Source organism: Balaenoptera ricei, chromosome 16 (assembly GCF_028023285.1).
Source record: "Balaenoptera ricei isolate mBalRic1 chromosome 16, mBalRic1.hap2, whole genome shotgun sequence".
Classification (NCBI taxonomy): domain Eukaryota; kingdom Metazoa; phylum Chordata; class Mammalia; order Artiodactyla; family Balaenopteridae; genus Balaenoptera; species Balaenoptera ricei.
In genome coordinates this window covers 61,365,677-61,388,922 of record NC_082654.1, presented here as the reverse complement: position 1 = coordinate 61,388,922, position 23,246 = coordinate 61,365,677, and the positions used below count along the sequence as shown (strand labels likewise).

Here is a 23,246-nt window from a genome sequence, read left to right as displayed (position 1 = left end):
ATGACACCTTTCAGCCACAGAATCTTGCTGGATTTAGTCACTGATCATCCACTCAACAAATATTTAAGTGGCTATCTGCTAGTGTTCCTGTACTTGGTACTATAAATACAAAGATGAATATGACATGGTTTGCCTGATGGGAGCTCACAGTTTTGGGGAGTGGGCAGTGAGATTAGTTATAGTAGAGGTTTTACAAAGTGCTATGGGACCACAGTGGAAGAAGCAGCCAAATTATGCCCAGAGCAATGAGAGAAACTTCACAAAGTAGCTTAATCAAGACAAATCCTGAAGAATTTGTTTGCCATGCAGGAAAAAAGGCAAAGGTGTTCCAGGACAAGAGAACAACATATACCAAACAGAAGTATGTGTGCAGGGAATGGCAAGAAGTTCTATAAAGTCATAATACAAGATATGTTTAGAGGGAGGGAGAGGAGTGAAAGATGATGCCAAGGACCAAAAATAAGCAAGGGCTACATAAGAAGTCCTTGAATCCAACTGTAAGGAGAAGATTGAGAACCAAGCTACTGATCAGGATTGTGGTCATAATCTACTCTTTACTGAACATGTGTCACCTACCAGACATAGTAAATAGGTATGACTGTGAGATCAAGGACTACTCTAGAATTGGAAAGGCTTCTAAGAGAAATAAATATTGATGGGACTTCCCTGGTGGCGCAGTGGTTAAGAATCCGCCTGCCAATGCAGGGGACACAGGTTCGAGCCCTGGTCTGAGAGGATCCCACATGCCATGGAGCAACCAAGCCCGTGCACCACAACTACCAAGCCTGCGCTCTAGAGCCCGCGAGCCACAACTACTAAAGCCCGCGCACCTAGAGCCCATGCTCTGCAACACGAGAAGCCACCACAATGAGAAGCCCACGTGCCGCAACGAAGACCCAGCGCAGCCACAGATAAATAAAAAAATTTATTTAAGAAAAAAGAAAGAAAGAAAGAAAGAAATATTGAATACACCTCTCCTGGGGTCTCTGAAATCTAGTTGTCTCTACTTTGTACTCACCAGTACTAATAAAAAGACAGTATCCAACCTGACAGAATGCAGGGCGTAAGGCCACTGTTCATGCTCACTCCTGAAAAAAAAAACAAAACATACCTTGCCATACATGGTCTTAAAAGCTGCTTTAATTTTTTGCCTTTGATCATTGGAACGACTGGCCACAACGTCTACAATTGCCTGCTCGTCTGTACCTGAAAGAATCATACATGTCTAAGTAAGGATGAGGTCTGTGTGGGGTGCTCCTTGAGGACATCTTTTAGATGCTTACAAGGTGCCTGGTGCCAGATTAAATTGAGGGATGTGCACACAGGCTCACATTGGTTTATGATATAAAGCTTATTTTTACCTTACATTCAATCACTTGAATTTGATTGTAAATAAGACAAATATATATTTTCCTCACCAAAACCCTTCATTGCTTTACGAAGAATTTCTGCATCTCTCATGGCATCAAAGTTGGCAGCCGGTTGGATTGTTCCTTGAGTTCCCTGAGTCATCGAAGCAGGCTGAGAACGAGAGGCATAAAATCCAAATCAGTTATTGTGGTAATCATTTCACAGTACATACATATACCAAATCAACATGTTGTATACCTAAAACTAATACAGTGTTATATTTCAATTGGGTCTCAATAAAACTGGAAGAAAAATAATATGAAAAAATGTTCAACGTCTTTAATAAAAGAAATACTAACTTAAAAAAAAATCCAACTCAGGTTTCTCTGCTTACAGGAAGACAACTTAAGACTTCTCCGATTATGGGACTTCCCTGGTGGCGAAGTGGATAAGACTCCACACTCCCAATGCAGGGGGCCCGGGTTCGATCTCTCATCAGGGAACTAGATCCCATGCACATGCCGCAACTAAGAGTTCGCATGCCGCAACTAAGGAGCCCACCTGCCGCAACTAAGGAGCCCATGTGCTACAACCAAGGAGCCAGTGAGCTGAAACTAAGGAGCCCGCCTTCTGCAACTAAGACCTGGTGCGAATGAATGAATGAATGAATGAATAAATAAATATATATATATATATATATGGGGGGGGAGGTGGAAAAAGACTTCTCTGATCATCACTCTTAGGCAAGGAGGCCAGTACTTAGGTTTTAGGATAAGGATATTTATTTTCATGGCTCATTCTGGAACAGACAGAGACTATCCTTCTCCCACCAAAAGACAGCCAGACACCAAACTTTCAGAAAACAAGATAGTCAAGCTTGTGGAGATAGTCACAATCTTTCTACGCCTTGGTTTCCTTCTTGGTAGAATAAGAGGGAAAAAAAGAGATTGATCCCTGGGTAGTGTGAGATGAGTGGCAGTGTTTTATTTAAAGAATATAATAATGGCTTTAGTGAGGTAGAGCCAGAGTTGCCCAATGAGATTTCAAACAAGCAATATACTTCTGGTAATAGCTCTTCATTTCCTGTATGGGCCCTGATTATTAGACATAAAATAAAACATTTTATAATAAGAAAAGCATGAAGATGAAATTAATGACTAGAGACTCTGTCATCTGAGGTACAATACTCTTCATCGATTTTATAAGGAAATAAACCAGAAAGCAAAACAAGGACTGTATGTTTTTAAATACAAATCTATAAAGAAATTTAAAAATCACCATATGACAAAGACCACAGTAGGAAGTGTTTCAGTCAAGAATCATCAATGGATGCTAAAATCAGTGGGTAAAAGTATAATGAGAACCAAGATATTTGCATACTTTGTAACATTACAGCAGAAAACCTAGCAGACATCATCTGTAGCAAATGATCAAAACCAATTATCACCAGGAATGGGGTAAATCAACAACTAGTGCCTCCTGATATGATTCACTAGGGACACGACATCATTTCTGTGGTATTCCTGCCAAAATGGCAGAACCTAGATTTAATCAGGGGGACTTATCAGACAAACACAAATTAAGGATTATTTTACAAAATAACTGGTAGTATTCTTCCAATGTATCAACGTGATTAACAACAAAGACTGAAGAATTATTTCATATTAAAGGAAACTTAAGACATGACAACAAATGCAATGTTTCATCCTGGATTTGATCCTGAATAAGAAGGACATTACTAGGACAACTGATGAAGTCTAAAGGTTGGGTAATAGTATTATAAAACTGTTATTTCCTGTACTGTGTTTATGTAAGAATCTGAGTAAATGGTATGTATACAGGAATTCTGTATACAATTTTTATAACTTTTTTATGTCTGAAATTATTACAAAATTAAGTTTAAAAAAATTTAAATACAAAGCTATGAAACAATTCATTAGTTTTCTTAAAATATTTGAATCAGGGTTTAAGAGAGATGGGATGCAGCAAGATGATATCCCTTCACATTTTTAAAAAAATTAATTTATTTTTAGGCTGTGTTGGGTCTTTGTTGCTGCACACGGGCTTTCTCTAGTTGCGGCGAGCGGGGGCTACTCTTCGTTGCGGTGTGCGGGCTTCTCACTGCGGTGACTTCTATTGTTATGGAGCATGGGCTCTAGGTGCGTGGGCTTCAGCAGTTGTGGCACGTGGGCTCAGTAATAGTGGCTCACGGGCTCTAGAGCGCAGGTTCAGTAGGCGGCGCACAGGCTTGGTTGCTCCGTGGCATGTGGGATCCTCCCGGACCAGGGCTCAAACCCGTGTTCCCTGCATTGGCAGGTGGATTCTTAACCACTGCACCACCAGGGAAGTCCCCCCATCACATTTTTTAAAATTTAATTTTAATAATACATTTTATTTAACCAAGTATCTCTAAAATATCATTTAAAGATGCAATCAAAATCATTTCAAAACACAAAATGATTCAGTTGCTTTCTAGGCAACTGAAACAGTATTTCGAGTTATACCCATTGAATATAGCAACAGCAATATGCCAACACCTGTAGGGGCAAAGTGATTGGGGAGAAGGAGACCAGACCCTTCGACAAACATTTTTATTCCTCCCACTCATCTCTACTCTCACACCAACATTTTCTTCTACCAATAAGCCCTAACAATCATCCTTCACTAGTTTCTAAGCCAGGAATGTAAGCAGAGAACTAACAAGAAATATTTGTATATTGGTTTTAAGGAAAAACTAAAATTATTCTACTTGTAGCAAATATTCAAGCAGAAAATTTTTTTCAACATATTGCCTTTACATGAGGCTTAATGTATCAAGCACTGATGAAAGTTTTCTTTGATGTAACCACTGTCACTAAAATCCTAAGCAGGGCAGAAGCCTCTGTTTATAATACACTGAACTGGACAGTAAGAGAAACTAACCCATATCATGTACTGTTTGACGACTATCATTTTCTGTCATCCTCTTGTTTCTAAAAACAAACAACAACCACCAAAAGACTTATTCCATTTTTCATCTGGAGGGAAAAATGGTTTTGTTTTATGCTTTGTTGAAAGTCTAAGTTTGAAGTGAATCTTCATCAAGAATACTATCATTCTGCAGGCATTATACTGAACTCAAAGAAATCAGGGTCCATATTCTTGAGGTCAAAACCCTAACTACAGAGGATTTCTCAGCACAGCAAAGCCCATACTATCTGCCACCAAAAGTGCCACCCTTTGACATCCATTTCATTCCAACCTTCCTGCTGAAAAACTGCCATAGAATTAGAATTGGATCATTCAGGAGAGGTCACCTGGCCCAACTGCCCAACCAAGACAAAAACTTTCTTTACATCTTCCTATACACACACACACACACACACACCAACTTCTATCAGGGGATTTTCAGTGACAGGGAGCTCACCCCTCACAAGGTAGTCTATTCCACTTCCATCTATTCCACTTTCCATCTCCCAAAATCTACTGCTCTGTAACTTCCTGGTTTCAATTTAGGGTGGTAATTGTTATGCAAGATAAGCTGCATGTGTATGTGTGTTTTACTTTTAGTGTTTTTATGTTTAAAAAATCTTTTATATTCAGTCATAAAACGATGTCTTTAAAAGCAGATGCATGCTTAAACTAAACTAACAATTCTCATAACAAATGATTAGAATAACTACAGATTTATAATATGATTAATAATCAACAATTTTTTTAAAAAAGGATTGAAAGCAATTTACTATGGGCTTTGGAGGAATATCATTTACTGTATCAGCAAAGTAGCACTGTATACCAGAGAGACCACTGGTCTGAGAGGCAGAAGAGCTAGTATCTAGTCTCAGCTTTGACTTTCACTAGCTGTGTGGCCTTGGACAAGTTTCTTGATCTCTCTGGAGCTCAAAAATTCCTCAAATCTGGAAAGGAAGCCAGAAAATGGCTAAGTTGTTTTTCTTCCAATTCTGTAACCCCTTACCAATCCCAGCCTAAAAAAAGCTTAAAAATGCTAGATCTTTATGAATAGACAGTATGAAATGAGAAAATGAAGATAAGGTAAACATAAAACTGCTTATGTTCCTAGTAACTTGCATAGGATATAAAAGAATTAACAAGTCAATTAAAGAATAAAACTTAATATTAAAATAAGGAGCTATATTGAGACAGGGCAAAGATTTGATATATGGGAGACCTTCTGAGACTCCTGAAAAATCAATTTAACAGACATTAATTGGCTACTGTATTTAAAGCCCTGCCAAGCACTACAGGGACATAAAGATAAAAACAGATACAATGAGCCCTCAAGGAAGTAGTGAGAGACAAATACAGGAGAAATTAGAAACAAATGAAGGCATATAGGAGATCTAGTGATTAGTGAACATTAAAAAACCTTACTCACTTCACTGCTATAATCCAAAGAAACAGGAGAGAAAACAGGATAGGAAGGTAAGGATTCTGTATTGATCTGAAAGAAGAGTGGAAAGTTATAAAGGTAAAAATGGAAAACAAAACCATACTTCATAAAACACTGGCAGAAATATCAATCACCCAGTCACCTGAGTTCATAGTTATACTGCCAGCAAGGCAGGAGGAAAAAGAACTAAAACCAACACCAAGAGTCCAAGTGAATCACTATGAAAAAGAGTATGGGTGTCATCACCTGTGAGAAGGGACGTATGCTCGTCTTATCGAAGTCATCAGGACAGTACTTAAAAGCAGGTGGACCAAAGAGCATGGAGTCTAACAGAAGCAAAGATTAAAGTCTTAAGTGGACTGTTTTAGACCATCTCCTCTGCTTCATGGAAACCGCTAATGTCAGCAAAGGAGTAGTGCTCTTCTTTACCATTATCCAGTTTAGTCCAGACTAAATTTAAAAGGTAGGAAAAAAAAAAAAAAATACCTGACTAGGGTAAGGAGATTGTCCTCCAGGGTACTGAGAAGGCATCGGTCCCCCAGGAAAACCACCTACATATTAAGAAAAAATACAGCAATCAGGTCTTAACTGATTTAATTTTTCAAAACAGCACTGATTTATTATGAATAAGAAAACATATGAGAATATTCACACTATTTATTCACTAGGATAATTTTTAAGTATTATAATTTACTGAATCAAAAACCAACTTTGGTCACAAGGACCTTTTAAAATATTCCATGTCCTAATTTCTTTAAAATAATTTAACATAATTTCTTTATAAACAATACTCTAAAAAAAGAACAAAACACTTAAACCAGATTAAATCCTGATTCTATCTGGAAAGGATGACAGGACATAGTTCTGGGGGTTGTTTCCTTTGTGCTATACTAACGAGCAGAGAAGTTCTTGAAGGTTTTGCTTTTTGGCTTCAGGACAGATAATTTTTTTTAATGAAAAAAACAAGTCCTTATTGCCATCCTGCTGATTAAACTTTTTCATCAAATTAATACATTTCATGAAATCATATACTACCTAAGAAGTATTTAGTATAAACGTTTACTAAAAACAATCCCAAACATAAACTACTAAGTTCCTTCAACAGCAACTGCAAAATTCAAAATATTAAGCTACTGTTTTTCTCCGGACAGTTAGTACCTACCAGGTAGTGGGACCTGTGCTGGGCCCCCACCATAAGACTGTGAGGGTGGCTGCGGATAGCCAGAAAAGCCTGCTCCACTTGGTGGGGCTCCAAACCCTTGGCCTGGGGGAAGAACAAGAGAAAAAAAGAAACAAACTACAGTGACAGTTCTCATGACTGAAGTGAAAACTTTAGAAACAGTAGAAGAAAATATATTATTAATGCTATAGCAGTAGTCCCTTTTGGTCTAAATTCAATTTCTCAACAAATCCTTCCCCATTAAAAAATAAATTAAAAAAAAAAGTTACTTCATTCATCTGCCTTAATAACTTATAATACAAAAGTGCTAAGTTTTTTGTTTGTTTGTTTGTTTGGTTGGTTTGGTTTTTTTACATACTGTGGACAAAGCTGTCCTAAGGTCACAATCATGCCAATTGAAATATGTTAATCAGTTCTTAAGATTACAAATTTTCAACAAAACCATTATATATTGGTCCTTTATTACCATGAGATTTATTCTAATTCCTTTCACAATAGAATTTTGGAGACTGCTCCCAGCTTTCATGCCTCCTGAGAACCTTTATCCTTCTATCTTGCCAGCTAGGTCCTTACTGTCTAAGGTAGAAAGTAGGCTAAGAGCAACTCTGACCTCGTACAAAACAAGAAGGAACCAAGAGGATTAAAGAGAGAAGAAAAAAAATGCTATACTAATTCCACAACCCACGACTCACCTCCAGGATAGGATGGAGCTCCCCCTGGCTGTGGGGCACTGGGATAGCCGCCAGGGGCAGGGTAGCCTCCAGCTCCTGGGTAGCCTCCCGCTCCTGGGTAGCCTCCAGCTCCTGGGTAGCCACTACTTGGTGTTGGTGGGTAGGCACCTCCTCCCATTGGAGGAAAGCCACTAGGGTAAGAATACTGACCAGGAGGGGGAAAAGATGACTCCTGACCCGCAGGCTGAAAAACCAAAAAAATTTTCAAATGAATGTGATCATCGAGAAATAGAACCTAGCTAAGGAAACAAACAAAGATAACTGTTAAGGTCTAGCTTATTCTTTTACATATTAAAAAGCCCATTAGAAGTCCTGGTATCTCATACTAGTTTATCAGTATACTAGTTTGTCAGGACACTTGTTTGTCAGAATTCAGTTATATATAAATCTACCTGTGTTAGGCAAGAAGGGTCTGTTTCTCTATTTGGGAGTAAGAACCAGGCTCTTTCCAAACCTCAAGCCTTCAGGAACAACTGGCAAAGCTCATTAGTTCCTTCATTTTCCTAGCACCTGGAAATAATAGGAAGATTTGCCTCTCTAGCCTAAAGAGGAGAATTCATGGCTTTCTTGCAACACATCTGGAACTGTGCATAATAGGGAAAAAAAACAAACAAACAGTGACCTGAGTCATACACTGGGTGTGACATTTTGGACCTCAGTTCAGATCACACAATGTCTAAGTGTGGAGAGAGTGTTACATGTTCACTAAACTTTTTCTCAGGCCACAAAACTAGACTACATTTCCCAGGACCCCGTTGCAGTTAAATAGGACCATATGACTGAATACTGGTAAACGAATGTGGACAGAAGTAACGTACACAACTTCCAGCCTGGCCCCCTTAACTTTCTGCCCAATCCTCTAAGCTCTCTCTTCCTCTCTCTTTTCCTTCATCTGCCAGCTGGAAGCAGAAGATCCAGTGGAGGACTCCAAGGCACTAGAGGATGGTAGAGCCAATATAACAAGGCAACAGAGGATGGAAGGAGCCTGGGAACCCGCAAGACGACATGGAACAAAGCCTCCTAGCTCCCCACCACACCCCTTCCCCCGCCACCCCCACCACTGACTTCCAGGAGACTGAAGTAAGCAAGAAATAAGTTTTTGTTGTGTTAAGTCATTGGGATGTTAGGGTTGTCTGTTTTTAACAATTAGCCTATATTGACTGAAACAGTGGTCAGAGTCCAGTTTAGTACATAGGGACCTGGGAACATATTCATAATTCTCATCTCTTCTATGCTAAATTCAGGAGAGCTATATATTCACTTTACATAAGAATATACACATTATCATTAATCTGTATAGGCCCCTCTTTCTATTCTCCCAGAGTTAGAAAGAAGCCCTACATACTTATGAGCATAAAATTGAAACACAATTTTTACTTATGCCTCAGCTATGAGGTTAGTCCTCAGAACAGTATAGACATCAACAAGGCAGAACTTGGTAGCACATTTATAACATGCACTCCAAATACTAAAAGTCTCAGAAGTACTAATCCAGGGACCTCTAATCCACTGCAATTTGTTACCTCTGAGTCAAGCCCCTCTTAAGTTATTTTAAACCTTCTAACACAAAGGTTAAAAACCAGTAACTCAGGACTTACCTGGTGGCACAGTGGTTAAGAATCCGCAGGGGACATGCCAATGCAGGGGACACAGGTTCGATCCCTGTTCTGAGAAGATCCCACATGCTGCTGAGCAACTAAGCCCGTGTGCCACAACTACTGAAGCTGGCGCGCCTAGAGCCTGTGCTCCACAGCAAGAGAAGCCACCGCAATGAGAAGCCCACACACCGCAACGAAGAGTAGCCCCTGCTTGCTGCAACTAGAGAAAGCTCATGCACAGCAACGAAGACCCAACGCAGCCAAAAATAAATAAATAAATAAATACTTAAAAAAAAAAAAACAACAACAAAAAAACCCAGTGACTCAAAGGATCGATTTAGCTTACCTACATGTTGTATTGAATCATACAGCATTTAACTTTTTTTTTTTATTAAAGGAATTCCTTTTTTTTATTTTTTTATTTTTTTATTTTTGGCTGTGTTGGGTCTTCGTTTCTGTGCGAGGGCTTTCTCTAGTTGCGGCAAGCGGGGGCCACTCTTCATCGCGGTGCGCGGGCCTCTCACCATTGCGGCCTCTCTTGTTGCGGAGCGCAAGCTCCAGACGCGCAGGCTCAGTAGTTGTGGCTCACGGGCCTAGTTGCTCTGCGGCATGTGGGATCTTCCCAGACCAGGGCTCGAACCCGTGTCCCCTGCATTGGCAGGCAGACTCTCAACCACTGCGCCACCAGGGAAGCCCAGCATTTAACATTTAAAAAGATTCATTTCCCAATTTTAAAAATTGGGCAATTTCACATAAAATCCAGATTGTTGGCTTTACTTGAAGATATGGAATTATCCAGCAACACTGGGTCAGCCTCCCTGCATGGACACATTCGGCTTAAGCTGACTAACTACTGCCTTTCCACAGGTGAGCCAAGTCCCTGTAGTTCCCCACAACACCTGCCTTCCCTCACGTACTCTACTCAGTACTTCTGGCCATTTGAATTTATGACCCCTGCTCTAGAATATCTGTAAGATCTGTCATGGGCTGGCTAATTCTATACAAGACCTGTGCCAAGGACATGAGCTATTTTAGTATCATAAGTGGCAATACTTACAGGATATCCAGGGAAAGCTGGGTAGCCTGTGGGGGGATAGCCCGGGTACGACATTCTGTAACAACAATAAAAAATGTCTTCTGTAATTTGCTATAAGGATTAAGGCCTTTGAAGATATATTTTGTCATAGGGTTTAATCAAAACACACCTTCTTTCAAAAGAGTCCAGCAGGCAGACTGATTCAGTAGTTCTGAGATGGGGCCCAAGATTCTGTATTCCTAACTAAGCTTCCAGGTGATGCTATTGCTGCTGGTCTGTGAATGATATTTTGATACCAGAATATTTTGGCATTTCTGAATCTACCACCTAATTTGCCAAGTTTTTCAATATGTGTTTTGGCTCGTCTCCCCAATACAGCTATAAATGATTTGTATTTCTTTTTTATCAAGACACCAAACAATGACATATACACACTACTATATATAAAACAGATAACTAATAAGGAGCTACTTTATAACACAGGAAACTCTACTCAATACTCTGTAATGGCCTGTATGAGAAAAGAATCTAAAAAAGCGTCAATATATGTATATGTATAACTGATTCACTTTGCCGTACACCTGAAATTAACACAACATTGTAAATCAACTATACTCCAATAAAAATTTTTTTAAAAAAGTACCCCAAACAAATCCAGTTCAACACTTACGAAAGCCCACTATTAAATAAGCACTGTCCTAGGTGCTGATACAGAGATGGTGGTGGGGGGGAAGGAAAATGAGAAAATAAATTTAAGTTATTATAGTGCTCCTTATGACATAAGCACAGCATAGAAGCTAAAAACTTGCTAAATTGAGAATGAATGGGCATATATTTAGTCGAAGTTGAAAGAAAATAAGAAAACTGATCCAGTCAGTTTTAAAACAGTCATTTGGGATCCAAAGACCTGGTTGCAAAGGATGTTAAATCATTTTTTGCTGTCTTCTTCCCCAAGCCCAGTTGATAAAAAAAGGAGTAAAGGAGAAACAATACCATCTAAGAACAGTCAGATGGACCAAGGGCAAAAGAGGTCAGGGTCAAAAGAAAGTGAAAAAGTCTGAAGATAATTTATGGGAGAAATTAATAATAATTTTAAAGGCAATAAGTTTTATAGCACCAAAGACTACAAAAACAATTTAAATTTCTAAATCTCAGGAACTGTTCCAGTGACAAAATCCTATTTCTACAGCCTTTAGCTACTACATTAAATCTTACCTTTAAGGGCACTAGAGGAACTATGTCAACAAGAGTTTCTGAACAGAATGAAGATAAAGACTATCTGTACATGAGAAAACTTAAAACAACTTTAAGAAAATGAATCTGGGTACATTTTGAAGCATAATTATATAAAGGACTAGAATGCAATTCCATTTCCAGGATGTACCTCATAAAAATACTTACACAAATGCAAAATTATATATGTACAAAGCTATTCATTACACACTATTTGTAACAGAAAAAGGTTGGGAATTCCCTGGCAGTTCAGTGGATAGGACTCAGCGCTTTCACTGCCATGGCCTGGGTTCAATCCCTGGTCAGGGAACTAAGATTCTGCAAGCCACGTGGCATGGCCAAAAAAAAAAAAAAAAAAGGTTAAAAACAATCTAAAAGTCCATTAATAAGGAACAGGTAAAACAGATTATGGATAGCCATACAATGAAGTGTTAGGCAACTATTAAAAATGAGCAGCTCTCTTTTTACTCATATGTGGAACCATCTCTAAGTCATATTAAGTGGGAAAAAAGCAAGATGAAAAACTACATAGATAATTTGCAACCAAATGTGTAAAAATTACATTTATTTGCTTGTATGTAGAGAGAATATCCCTGAAAGTATACTCAAGAAAGTAGGAAACAGTACTCCACTGCTGCCTCTGGAGAGGAGAGCTGGGGCATAACAAGGAGACTTTTCAATGTACTAAAAAAAAGGGCTAAGAGTCCTTTTGGAATTATGCATGTATCGTCTATTCAAAACTCAGATTTAAAAAGCTTTTGTAAAAAGCTGAAACAAACCCGAGGGTGACTCAACAAACTACTCAACTTTGCCCAAGGAATAATCAGACTATACCAGTGAACCAGAACTTTTATTTCCTTTTCAACATCCTCCGTCAGCAACTACTTTAAAAAGACTAGAAAAGCATTCTTGGTTTTCCAAACCATCTCCACCCAGTGAGTCAACTACTAAAAGGGATGGGTCTCACTATGCAAGTCTCAGAGATGGCATGAAGCCCAGGAACACAGGAGGCAGCTGTTGCAAATTTATGAAACAAATACAAAATAGAAAGGGTGTATGAAGATGGCCAACAGCAGATACTACAATTTTCCAAAACCTGCCTCTTGATTGGGAAAGACCATTTAAATCTGTCAGCAAGGACCCTTCAATAAAGAACTGGAGGCACGACTAGGCTCTGCATGGACAGGGTAGGCAGTCACCACCAGCGAGGACTGAAAGGAGGCTTCACTTTGCAGTGGTCGAAATTCTCTCTTCTACCTCCCTAGCTAGTACTTGAAACTCCTTCCCTGCCTGATAGGTAACTCATTACACTCATTATCTAATTAGGACAGATTATCAGATGAGCTCCCCACCAACTGGCAGAAATTAGAGAGTTTAAAGGCAGTTGGACGACTTCTTTTCATTTCTGTCACTTTATGGTGGACATCAGCCATCTCCTTCTGCAGAAGTGTTCACACAGGTTGGGTTCAAATCAGCGCACGTTTGCTGCTGCTAAGGTACTAGGAATCAAATCTGGAATGCCACTTCCCTGAATAGTTCCCAAGAATTATAAACCTGAACCAGTGTACAATTGTAGGCTTCCGCATTCTGTCCTAGGTTCACTAAGCAAGTACAAACGTCCCAAGTTTCCCTAAATGTGCTGTGTCACCAGGAAGTCTAGTCACCAGCCGGACTTAGCTTTCGGTGCTGCTCACCGGTTTTCCTACTCAGCCCTCCTTGGGGTCGCTTCAGCAGGGCCATCCTCTGGCCTCAATCCCTCCACCTGTGGTCCCCCTGCCTGCGCGGGAAGTCTCACTGCTCCCTCGGACCTCCGGACAGCCGCGGGGCACAGACGACCGGCGAACAGGACTTCCCGTTGCCCGGCCGCCTCGCCGATCCCGCCCCAATGCGCCCCCGGCCGAACGCCCCCACCAGGCAGCCCGGGTCCCAAAACGCGCACACCGAGTCGCCGGCCACTCCCGGGGCCCACAGGCTCCTCCAGCGCCCCCCGGCTCGGGGACACACGCGGGGCCCCGCCCTCTCCCGGCTGGCAGGCCTCAGAGCAGGCCGGGGCGAGGCGACCGAGGGGGACGAGGGGTGGCAAGGGTAGGGTACGCCGTTCCTCACCTGACTCCGCGGAGCAGCGTCACAGCCCAACCTGGTCTCGGGCAAGATGGAGCCGGGGGCGGGCCCGGGAAGGGCGGGGCGCCGAGGGCCGCCGCCCGAGCCCGTTAGGATCGCAGGGGGCGGTGCCGACAGAGCCAGTCCCGGCGGCCGTCGGTGCCGCTGCTCGGGCTTTCCTTTCGGCCCCGCCTCGCCGCTCCACCTGCGAGGAGACGCTCTCTTCGGGTGCACCAACCAGTTTTATCAGAGTTCCTTCTGGGCTCTCTCAAGCCATTTGGGAAGTTGAAGCCGTCCTGAGGAATCCGAAGCCCCTTCAGTGGTGGGCGGCAAAGCAGGGCTCGAAACTGGGAGGCCAGGGGCAGCCTCTCCGCCTGATGTGCCGTCCTCCCTATATTCTGAGGACAAAGACGGTGTCTTTTATTAGTCCCTTGTGAATTGAATTAATATTTATGAGGCTCCTAGATAGTGGAAACAGGAGATGCACTAATCAAAACCACTCCAGAAGGGAGTTGTTAGGTGATTCCAGGCTCCCCTCACACTAGAGCTCTAGCATTAAAACATTTGAGGCAATTTCAAGGGCCCAGACAAGTATCTTAAACTCATTAAGAAAGTTTATATTCCAGAGCAAAGAACCAGTTGGCTACCTTTTACAGTGGTTCTCAAACTGTGGTCCCCAGACTGGCAGCCGCCACATTACCTGGTAACTTGTTAGAAATGCAACTTATTGGGCTCCACCTTAGACCTAATGAATTAAATTCTAGAGATGAAGCCCAGCAATCTGTTTTAACAAGCCCTCCAGGTGGTTCTATGCACACTAAAGTTTTAGAACTATTAACCTATTACTCCACATGCTTTTCTACCCAAAAGCTTCCTCATGGGGGTGGGATAGGGTGGATTAAATTTTTAAGTGGCAAAGCAAGATATACATGGCCCTAAAATAGGGGTGAAGTGGAAGGTACTTGAGAAAGGTCACTGCCAAATTTAAACAAAACTGCACAACACTCTGGGTACCCAGCATTAATTCCCCAGCTCCCACCAATCTGTCTGGAAAATATTGGGCCTTTCTGTCCAATCTGCCTGGAGACCTCTGGAATTTAAGCATTCCCTAAGAAGCCTGTCCTTACTCCTTTGCTCTATATTACTACCTCAGTGATCTCATCCCTGCCCTTCCCTCTGCCTTAACTATCAGCTTGAGAGGTTATTTTCCAAACCTATTTCCCACCCACTTTCCTGAGCTATAGGCCCAAATATCCGATAGTCTATATTCAGGTAGATGCCACTAGATTTCCCACTTCATCCTTTCAATTTGTCCTTCTTTCTTGACATACAAGGCCCTCCAGGGCCACAGACCCTTTCCTCATGCTGCCTCTGCCTAGAAAGCACTGCCTGCCTTTTAACAATTATGAATCTATTAAGACTCAATTCAAAGATCACCCATCTCCTTCCTGCCTCAAGCTTTTCCTGACTTTCTTTTCTTTACCTTCCCTTGGGTAGACTCCCTTTTTTGCACCCAACAAAACCTTTTATAGATGTCTGCTGTGACACATTTAACAGTAGTCATGGGCTTCCCTGGTGGCGCAGTGGTTAAAAATCCGCCTGTCAATGCAGGGGACACTGGTTCGATCCCTGGTCCGGGAAGATCCCACATGCCGCGTAACAACTAAGCCCGTGTGCCACAACTACTGAGCCTGCGCTCTAGAGCCTGCAAGTCACAACTACTGAGCCCATGAGCCTAGAGCCCGTGCTCCGCAACGAGAAGCCACCGCAATGAGAAATCTGTGCACTGCAACAGAGTAGCCCCCACTCACCGCAACCAGAGAAAGCCCGCGCGCAGCAACGAAGACCCAATGCAGCCAAAAAAAAAAAAAAAAAACCAGTAGTCATAGCACATGAGTATTTAACTTGCCTGTATTCAACCACATAAACTTAGCAAAAACAAAATAAAACAACTTTGAAGGTCATCATATGCTCCAGAGTTCACATAAAATAGGAGACATTATGCTTCTCCTAATGTGAATATTCCACTGTGTTTAAACACACATACCAGATTTCCCTGGTGGTCCAGTGATTGAGACTGTGCTTCCAATGCAGGGGAGCGTGGGTTCAATCCCTGGTCAGGGAAGTTCCGCATGCCAAGCAGTGCGGCAGCAAAAAAAAAAAAAAAAAAAAAATATATATATATATATATATATATATATATAATTAAAATAAACACACATACGTTTTGTACAGACAGAGCAGTAATTTTGTCCCCAAAGGGACATTTGGCAATGTCTGGAGACGTTTTTGGTTGTCACAACTAGGGAGGAGGGTTTTACTAGTATCAATGGGGAGAGCCAGGGATGTTACTAAACATTCTACAATGCACTGGACATCCCCCTAAAACAAAGAATTATTCAGCCTGAACTGTCAGTAGTGCTGAGGTTAAGAAACTCTGAGTTAGACTAATCTTCCTAAATAACGGATTTGGTCATATAATTCCCTTGATTAAACTCCTCCACTAGCTTCCCACTGGAACCAGAATAAAATCCAAAGTCCTAGCCATGGTCTATTAAGCCCCATATAATCTGGCCACTGCCTACCTCTCTGATCTCATCCCTCTTCACCTTCCTTCTCAAGCACTAAACTCTGGTCAAAATGGCCTTCTGTCTAAACATACCAAGCTTGTGACCAGACACACCAGAGATTCCCAGGATCTTTACACTTGTTATTGCTCCTATTTGGAATGTTCTCTATTGCATGTTACATCTCAAATGTCATCCATCTCCTCAGAGAGGTATGTATTCCCTGAACATTGTAGCATTAGTAGCCCCACTGTCACTAACACCACTACCAGTTATACACACTAATTACCCTATTTAATTTTCTTTGTAGCACTTAAAAGCATATAAAATAACAGTATTTACTGTTTGTCATCTCCCCCTGCTGCCCTCGGAATGTACACTCCTTGAGAACAGGGGTATCTCTAGAGACTAGAAATAAAATGTTCAGTAAATACTTGGTTGACTACAACAGGGCCCCCCAGACTCAAGCCAATTATTTCACCCAGTGATCAACTAAATAAACAAAAGTCTGTTTCCAATAGTGGAGGAAATAACTGGCTCTGATAGACTTGTTGAGAGAAGGATATGTTGGAATCCACAATGGAGTGTTATCCTAAAGGAATTTCAATGTAGTTTTGAAAATACAGCTTTTTCACTTCATATGCTGACCTTAGAAAATGTAACTCATTATATTGCCCCTGCTTAACATCAGTCTTTTATTAAACTGTAAACACTTTAAGGGTAAAAGCCATTTGGAATCCTCAGCATTTAGCATGAAGCTAAGGCACTTTCATGTACTGTCACCACCACTCTAAGCTGGAAATTTTTGTGTCACCTGTTACTGTGTGGTTTCTGTCTCCTGATTAGACTCTGATAGATATATCACATTTCACCCATAACAATCAGTAATTAAGCCCTATAGATTTTACTTTCACATTCTAGCTATAAAATATCATTATCTACCTGTTTACTTTCCTTGTTATAGCTAGACCTCTTCTTTTCCCTAACTACTACCATTAGTCACTTTAGCTGATACATGCATTACATCATCTGAACCACAAAAATGGCATTCTGACTGGTTTTTCCATTGTCGAACCATCTTGCTCAGTAAGTTCAACCTATTTATGTTACTGAATAATATTCAAAGTGGTATGTATTCAATAATAGCTACCATTTATTAAATACATACTATATGCTAGACACTGTGTTAAGCACTTAACAAATATTCTCATTTTTTACACTCTGATTTAAAAAACTGTTTTTGGTAACAGTTTTATTGAGATATAATTCACTGATGTAAAGTGTACAATTCAATGGTTTTTAATATATTCAGAGTTGTACCATCACCACAATTTTAGAACATTTACATCACCCCCAAAATAAAGCCCATACACTTTAGCCATCATCCCCAATGTGCTCACCACCCTCATCTCTATGCTGCCGCTAATCTACTTTCTGTCTCCATAGATTTGCCTACTCTAGACATTTTATATAAATGCACTCAGACAATAACGTGGTCTTTTATGACTGGATTTTCACTTAACATGAACATGGATGAACGTGTTTTCAAAGTTCATCCATGTTGTAGCATGAATCAGTACTTCATTCTTTTCTATGGCCAAATATTTCATTATACATATATGCCACATTTTGTTTATCTATTCACAAGTTGATGGACACGGGTTATTTTTACCTTTTGGCTATTATGTATAATGCTGCTATGAACACTTGTGCACAAATGTTTTCATTTCTCATGAGTACACACCTAGGAGCAGAATAGCTGGATCAAATGGTAACTTAATGTTTAACTTCTTGAGAAACTGCCAAACTGTTTTCCAAAATAGCTGCACCATTTTACATCCCTACTAGCAGTGTATGAGGGTTGCAATTTCTCTACATTCTCGTTAACACTTGTTATTATCTGTCTTTTTTATTGTTGTCATCCCAGCAAAAGAAGTGCTTTCTTTCATTGTGGTTTTGATTTGTATTTCCAGATGACTAATGATGCTGAGCATCTTTTCATGTGCTGATCGATCATTTGTATATCTTCTTTGGAGAAACATCTGTTCAGATCATTTGCCCACTTTTAAATTGAGTTATTTGTCCTTTTATTATCACGTTGTAAGAGTTCTATATATATATTCTGGATATAAGTGGAGAGGCTGAGGTCACAGCAAGTTGTAGAAATGAATATCTAGGGAATATCCTAATCCTGAGAGTGTGATAAGAGAAGGATGACAACAGACAGGGTGTGGTAGAATGGCAGACCCAAACAGAGAGCTGATGTTAATCACTCCTTTGGCAAGAGAGAAACCTCCAATCTTGAGATGTTCTGTGTAGACAAGTAACACTTGGCAGTGAATAGGAAATAAGATAAAACAAGTGACTTAAGAAGCCCCAAACTGAGTTTATTGTGGTATAGACCAGGTGATAACAAACTCCAGTATATTCAAGTAAAGTCTGATACACCCTGGGATACCTAAAATACAACACAAGGGCAAAAAGCTGCTCTAAAATTAGAAGTCCCCAAGAGAAAATAGGAAAATGAGACATGTATCTCGAAAAAGCCAGGAAGTAGAACAGTGTGCCAATCCTCACAACCTCCCCCATGTTCCCAACCACTTCTCTGACTTGCTCATGTTTCCACTACTTCAAGTCATTAAGACCTCTGCATTTTTTAGCCCAAATTGCTGTATAAGAAGAAAGTCTTTTTCAGAAGAATAAGGTGCCATTCTTCTCCTTGGTGCCATCCGGTTAAAGTCAAAACGTATAACTTTCTCATGAAGGAAACTCTTAGGAACTTAAGGCTCTACAAAGACTGATACAAGTGCCTTTTGCCACACACTAAATCTAGAATCCTGTCTCTAGAAGCTACATGTGGCTAACCTCTTAGACATGAGTCACATCATACAGGAGCTCCCATTCAGCTTAGAATCTACCGAGACAAGTGAATTAAGTTTACGATACAGTGGATTTGAAAGTTGGCAATAATCTGGCATCAGCAGGTAATTTCATCACAATCTCTGCCTTTTCTAGACATCCAGTCAGGATCTGGCTCAGCTATTTATACCCTGCCATTTACTTTCTCTTCCAATTGCCTCTTATCCAGCTGGCAGGAGCTTCCAAGAAACATGATATAGTAGGCACTGCAGTATACTGGCTGCTTGCTGGGGTTGGAGTAGACCTGTTCAGGTTTGAGGGACGCAAAAGGATTAGCTCCATAGGCTGTGATGTGTGTATCCAGGTCCACCAGAATCTGCAAAGAGGCTGCCAACTCCTGCTGGCTATGGGAGACAGATAAGAAAAATTGCTCTGCTGATTATGAAAGAGATAGGAGAGGAACTGCTCATCAATCCCAAAAATTACCTAAGGCTGGACTAACGCAACAGCTATCCCTCCCTCCCAAATGTCTAGACTAACTACTCAATTAACTAGCATAGCACTTTGAAGGGATGAGAAAGCCAAGCATGGGAAGGAAGAAAATCCTCACCAGAAGGCAGAAGATGAGCAAGGGGGAGAGAAATAAGCTCATCTACATAGAGGTGTGAGTGAATTGGGGAGGTATCACAAATAGGAGGAGGTCAAAACCTGTAAACAGTAATCATCGTAGGGATCTCATAATCACGAAGTAGCAAGAGGGTGGGCAGCCAAGCCTCCATCAGGTCCGGGGAAGCATGGAAACCTATGGAACAAAAATGGAGATGGGAATAGAAAGGGGAAACGCTAAGGTATACCCTAACCAACATACTTCTTTGATTGTGTCCACCCCTCACCTTGCTCACCTCCAATGCTCATTTACCACCATCGCCCGCCCCAGATTCTTTAATGGAAAATTATGGACCCAGCTGTAGCACATATGGCTAATGACCAACCAAGGTCTTCATTATATTATGCTTAACCTGACCAAATGAATGGTGCTCCAAAGGTGCAAGAGCCAGGATGGAAAACTCCCAGAGGACCGATCCTGTATTCCCCCAAACAAATGACTCTTACCTGGATGGAATACCACCACCAAATCTGGATGGGCTATCGGCCCAGACTCTACCTGCTCCTCCCAGAAGTCATGATAGAGGCCCCTATGGCCACTAAGCTGAACTGTGCCAGGTTCCAGGAGTGAAGGTGAGGCACTCTGTGAAAAGCCAGCAGCTACATCTACACCCACCATGATTACATGGAGGCCAAGGTGCCCAGGAAACATGTAGCCAAGTTCATCATAGTCCCCAGAGTGAGTGAGGAACGTCTCTGCATGAGAAGCACCAACCACGTGCACTGTGCTTCCCCCCGACCTTCCCAACATTTATCCCCAAGGCCTGAAGCCCAAAGCCCAGTGTCAAGGGCCGTGACAGGGCAATTGTCAGCAACTGCTTCAAAGAGCCCTGCAGGACATCTGGATCTGGCCTTGGCCATCCTACACTGGCCCACAGGGTGGTTCATGGCCTGACTACCAAGCACAGCATCCAGAGTAGCCTCTAGTTGTAAATGTCGCATAGAAAACCAGGTGTCCCAGCCCTGTACGACTTTAGTCAGCCAAGACCAAGGTCCTGAGGGAAGGACAAAATCACCTGCAGGAAAGAAGGAATAAGAAATGACCTAATCCTTCCCTGGCTTCAATACTCCCTCCATGTTCATTCTCCCAACCGGTCCCCAAGACTGCACTGTCCCACTCAGTTCCTCATTTTTTCCTCAAAACAACATGCTTTCATATCTTTCTCCAAGTACCACCAACTATGACCGTTATGGCAAAGTTCCCCAATACTGTCACTCCACCTGTGACCGGAAGCCATTCCATAGACGGTCCACAGCTACAAGACGCAGCTCTTGACAAACCCTCCTGTGTGCTGGCCAGTCTGACCTCTGGCACTCTGGACCACAGTAATAGACATTTCTGCACCTGAGAGAATGAGGCCCAGAAACAGATGTTCCTGTACCTCAAAGGTGAATGGGGGACTCTTGGGGAAGGGAACTGATATTCCTGCACCTGGGAAGAAAGATCACTGGGTGAGGAAAGTAGGGAGAGGAATGACAGCTGCTGCAGCAAATTTGGGGACTACGTTTGGCAGAGGAGGCAGGAGGGAGTGGGAATGTAATTTTTCTCTTGGGTTACAGTGACACCTCTGCCTCTATCTAGAACTTTTTACATCCCTTACAGAAAAAAAAAAAACACCAGGAGTTTGTGGCTGCCCTGTTATCAGAGGTGTGGCTTGACCCCAACCTCCCCAGACAGATATGGTCTTACCACTTAAGTGCTCAAGAGAAGAGAGGTAGAAAGGATTATACTCTGGTCTCTGTCTAACCTCCCCATAATACCAAAATAATCAGGAGCCTTATAAGCAACGCTTTTCTAATTTCTCTGTGGCCTAGATCACACAAAATGAGGAGCGAGCCTGAAGTTATTCTGAAAATTCTCAGACCTTTCCTCCTGCAATGAGGTCTTAGAATAGGATCATTCCGATGTCTCCCCTATTAGCCCCCAACTAATCACCTCTTGCAGTGCCGGAGGACGTTGGAGTTTGAAAGGCCACTAGGGAGTACTTTACAGTGAACACAGAATCAGAATGTGTCCTCCATCTTCTGGAACATTTCTTGAAGGCATCGATATCCAAAGCCTGATACAGGAGTATCCCCATCTAGCACCAACCTGCAGAGACAGCATGAAGAAGGAGTGGCAATAGGAAAAACACCTCCAAAATTTCTCATGACCCCTACCTTGCCTCCTATATATTGGCACCTCTCCTACTCCCATCGTTTCTCTTTTTAGCAAATTACATTTCTTCTATAGTAATAAAACTGGCAAAAGTCAGGATGAGAAAATCCCTCGTTGCAAATACCCCATATTCCCCAAGCTATACTCCCTCTCCACCTTATGAATCACTTCTACCAGTGACAATGTATCACTCTTCCATAGAGCTAGTCACTCACTTGTATTCTTCATATCTTTTCATGTTCAGCTTTTGAAGGATCAGCTGGGATAGGCCAGGAACATTATTCTCCAAGGAGAAGAAGCCAAGGGTATCAATGCTAGGGCCAGGTTTTGAGAGGGTCAGAGGCACAGGAGTCACAATTGTGGGTAGGGTCACAACCACGGGAGCCACTGATGAGGGGGGTTTCTTGCGCCTTCGTCATCGGGACCGTTGAGCCATGGCCTGTCCAGTGATACCTGGGGACTATACGTAGAACAGATATGGAATGGAATTTTGTAAGTTGGACACATACGATGTTTTTTCATATGTTTGACCTTTCACTTGTCATTCCAGTCTCTCAGGCCCAGGTATCAGTAAGATTTATTTCATATCTACAGATTATTGATCACCACAGGCAGTTGTGAAAAAGAGAAATAATTATATGTGAATATAATTATACATATATGTATTATACATGAAGTTCTATATATAATATAGATGCTTAGAAAAAGTCTGGCAGGACTCATATAAAATTGATAACAGTGATTAACTCTGAGGAGGGGAAAAGGCATTAGGATGGGAATTGGATCAATAAAAGGGAACTTTAGACTTGTTTGTAATGTGTGACTTTTTATACAAAGAGTATATTCGTATACTATTAGTGTATTTTAAAAAATCAACTTAAAAGAGAGGAAAAGGCAACAAAAGTTTTGGTTGTCCAAAACTACCATCTAACTGGAGAAACAGTCAATCTAATCTAGTTGGGGAAGGAAAACATTCATTTTAAAACACCTATCATCACATTTGTAAGCAATAAACCAAAAAGTAGAAATCAAATGCAATACCAAATGAGCACTAGCACTACAATGCCAAGTTATGCACATTATTAGGAAAATTTTCTAAAAAGGTGAGTTCTGAAGTAGAACTAAACCCACACTCACACACTACCTAGAGAGAACTCTTGCGGTGTCCTCCTTCCCTGGCCTGTCTTCTCCCATTCCTTCCACGAGGGCTGAGTAAACAAAAGGGACTATATTGGAAAAAATAAAACATAAATATTTATTGATAAACAGATAAAATCATTTGCAAAATACTGTAACAGAAACAAATATGAAAAAATATACTTAACATCTAAATGTTTTAGAGAGACGTTAGATATAAACTATAATATAAGGCAGTGTA

The 23,246-nt window shown here is 41.3% G+C and overlaps 2 protein-coding genes across 4 annotated transcripts in view; both read right to left on the bottom strand.

Annotated features, from left to right (window-relative positions):
* The window catches only part of ANXA7 (annexin A7), a 30,874-nt gene extending 17,156 nt beyond the window's left edge, over positions 1-13,718 (bottom strand). Inside the window, exons 1-9 of one of the 3 annotated variants that reach the window (XM_059900690.1) lie at positions 13,213-13,381; positions 10,455-10,560; positions 10,307-10,361; positions 7,613-7,835; positions 6,903-7,004; positions 6,227-6,291; positions 5,726-5,791; positions 1,419-1,521; positions 1,112-1,206 (exon numbers count right to left, since the gene is read on the bottom strand). In XM_059900690.1, the coding sequence (XP_059756673.1) occupies positions 1,112-1,206; positions 1,419-1,521; positions 5,726-5,791; positions 6,227-6,291; positions 6,903-7,004; positions 7,613-7,835; positions 10,307-10,360 (708 nt within the window). In that variant the 5' untranslated portion in view covers position 10,361; positions 10,455-10,560; positions 13,213-13,381. Of the gene's footprint in view, positions 1-1,111; positions 1,207-1,418; positions 1,522-5,725; positions 5,792-6,226; positions 6,292-6,902; positions 7,005-7,612; positions 7,836-10,306; positions 10,362-10,454; positions 10,561-13,212; positions 13,382-13,624 lie in introns of those variants that run through there. The other 2 variants (XM_059900689.1, XM_059900691.1) reach the window with 2 other exon arrangements.
* A 4,833-nt stretch (positions 13,719-18,551) lies between these two features.
* On the bottom strand, positions 18,552-22,572 carry MSS51 (MSS51 mitochondrial translational activator). Its single transcript, XM_059900692.1, is given in 9 exon segments — positions 18,552-19,448; positions 19,753-19,846; positions 20,158-20,455; positions 20,457-20,594; positions 20,596-20,726; positions 20,932-20,955; positions 20,958-21,055; positions 21,647-21,802; positions 22,084-22,572. Coding segments are annotated over 9 exon segments (1,380 nt in total). The 5' UTR covers positions 22,305-22,572; the 3' UTR covers positions 18,552-19,228.
* Between the last annotated feature and the right edge of the window lie 674 nt (positions 22,573-23,246).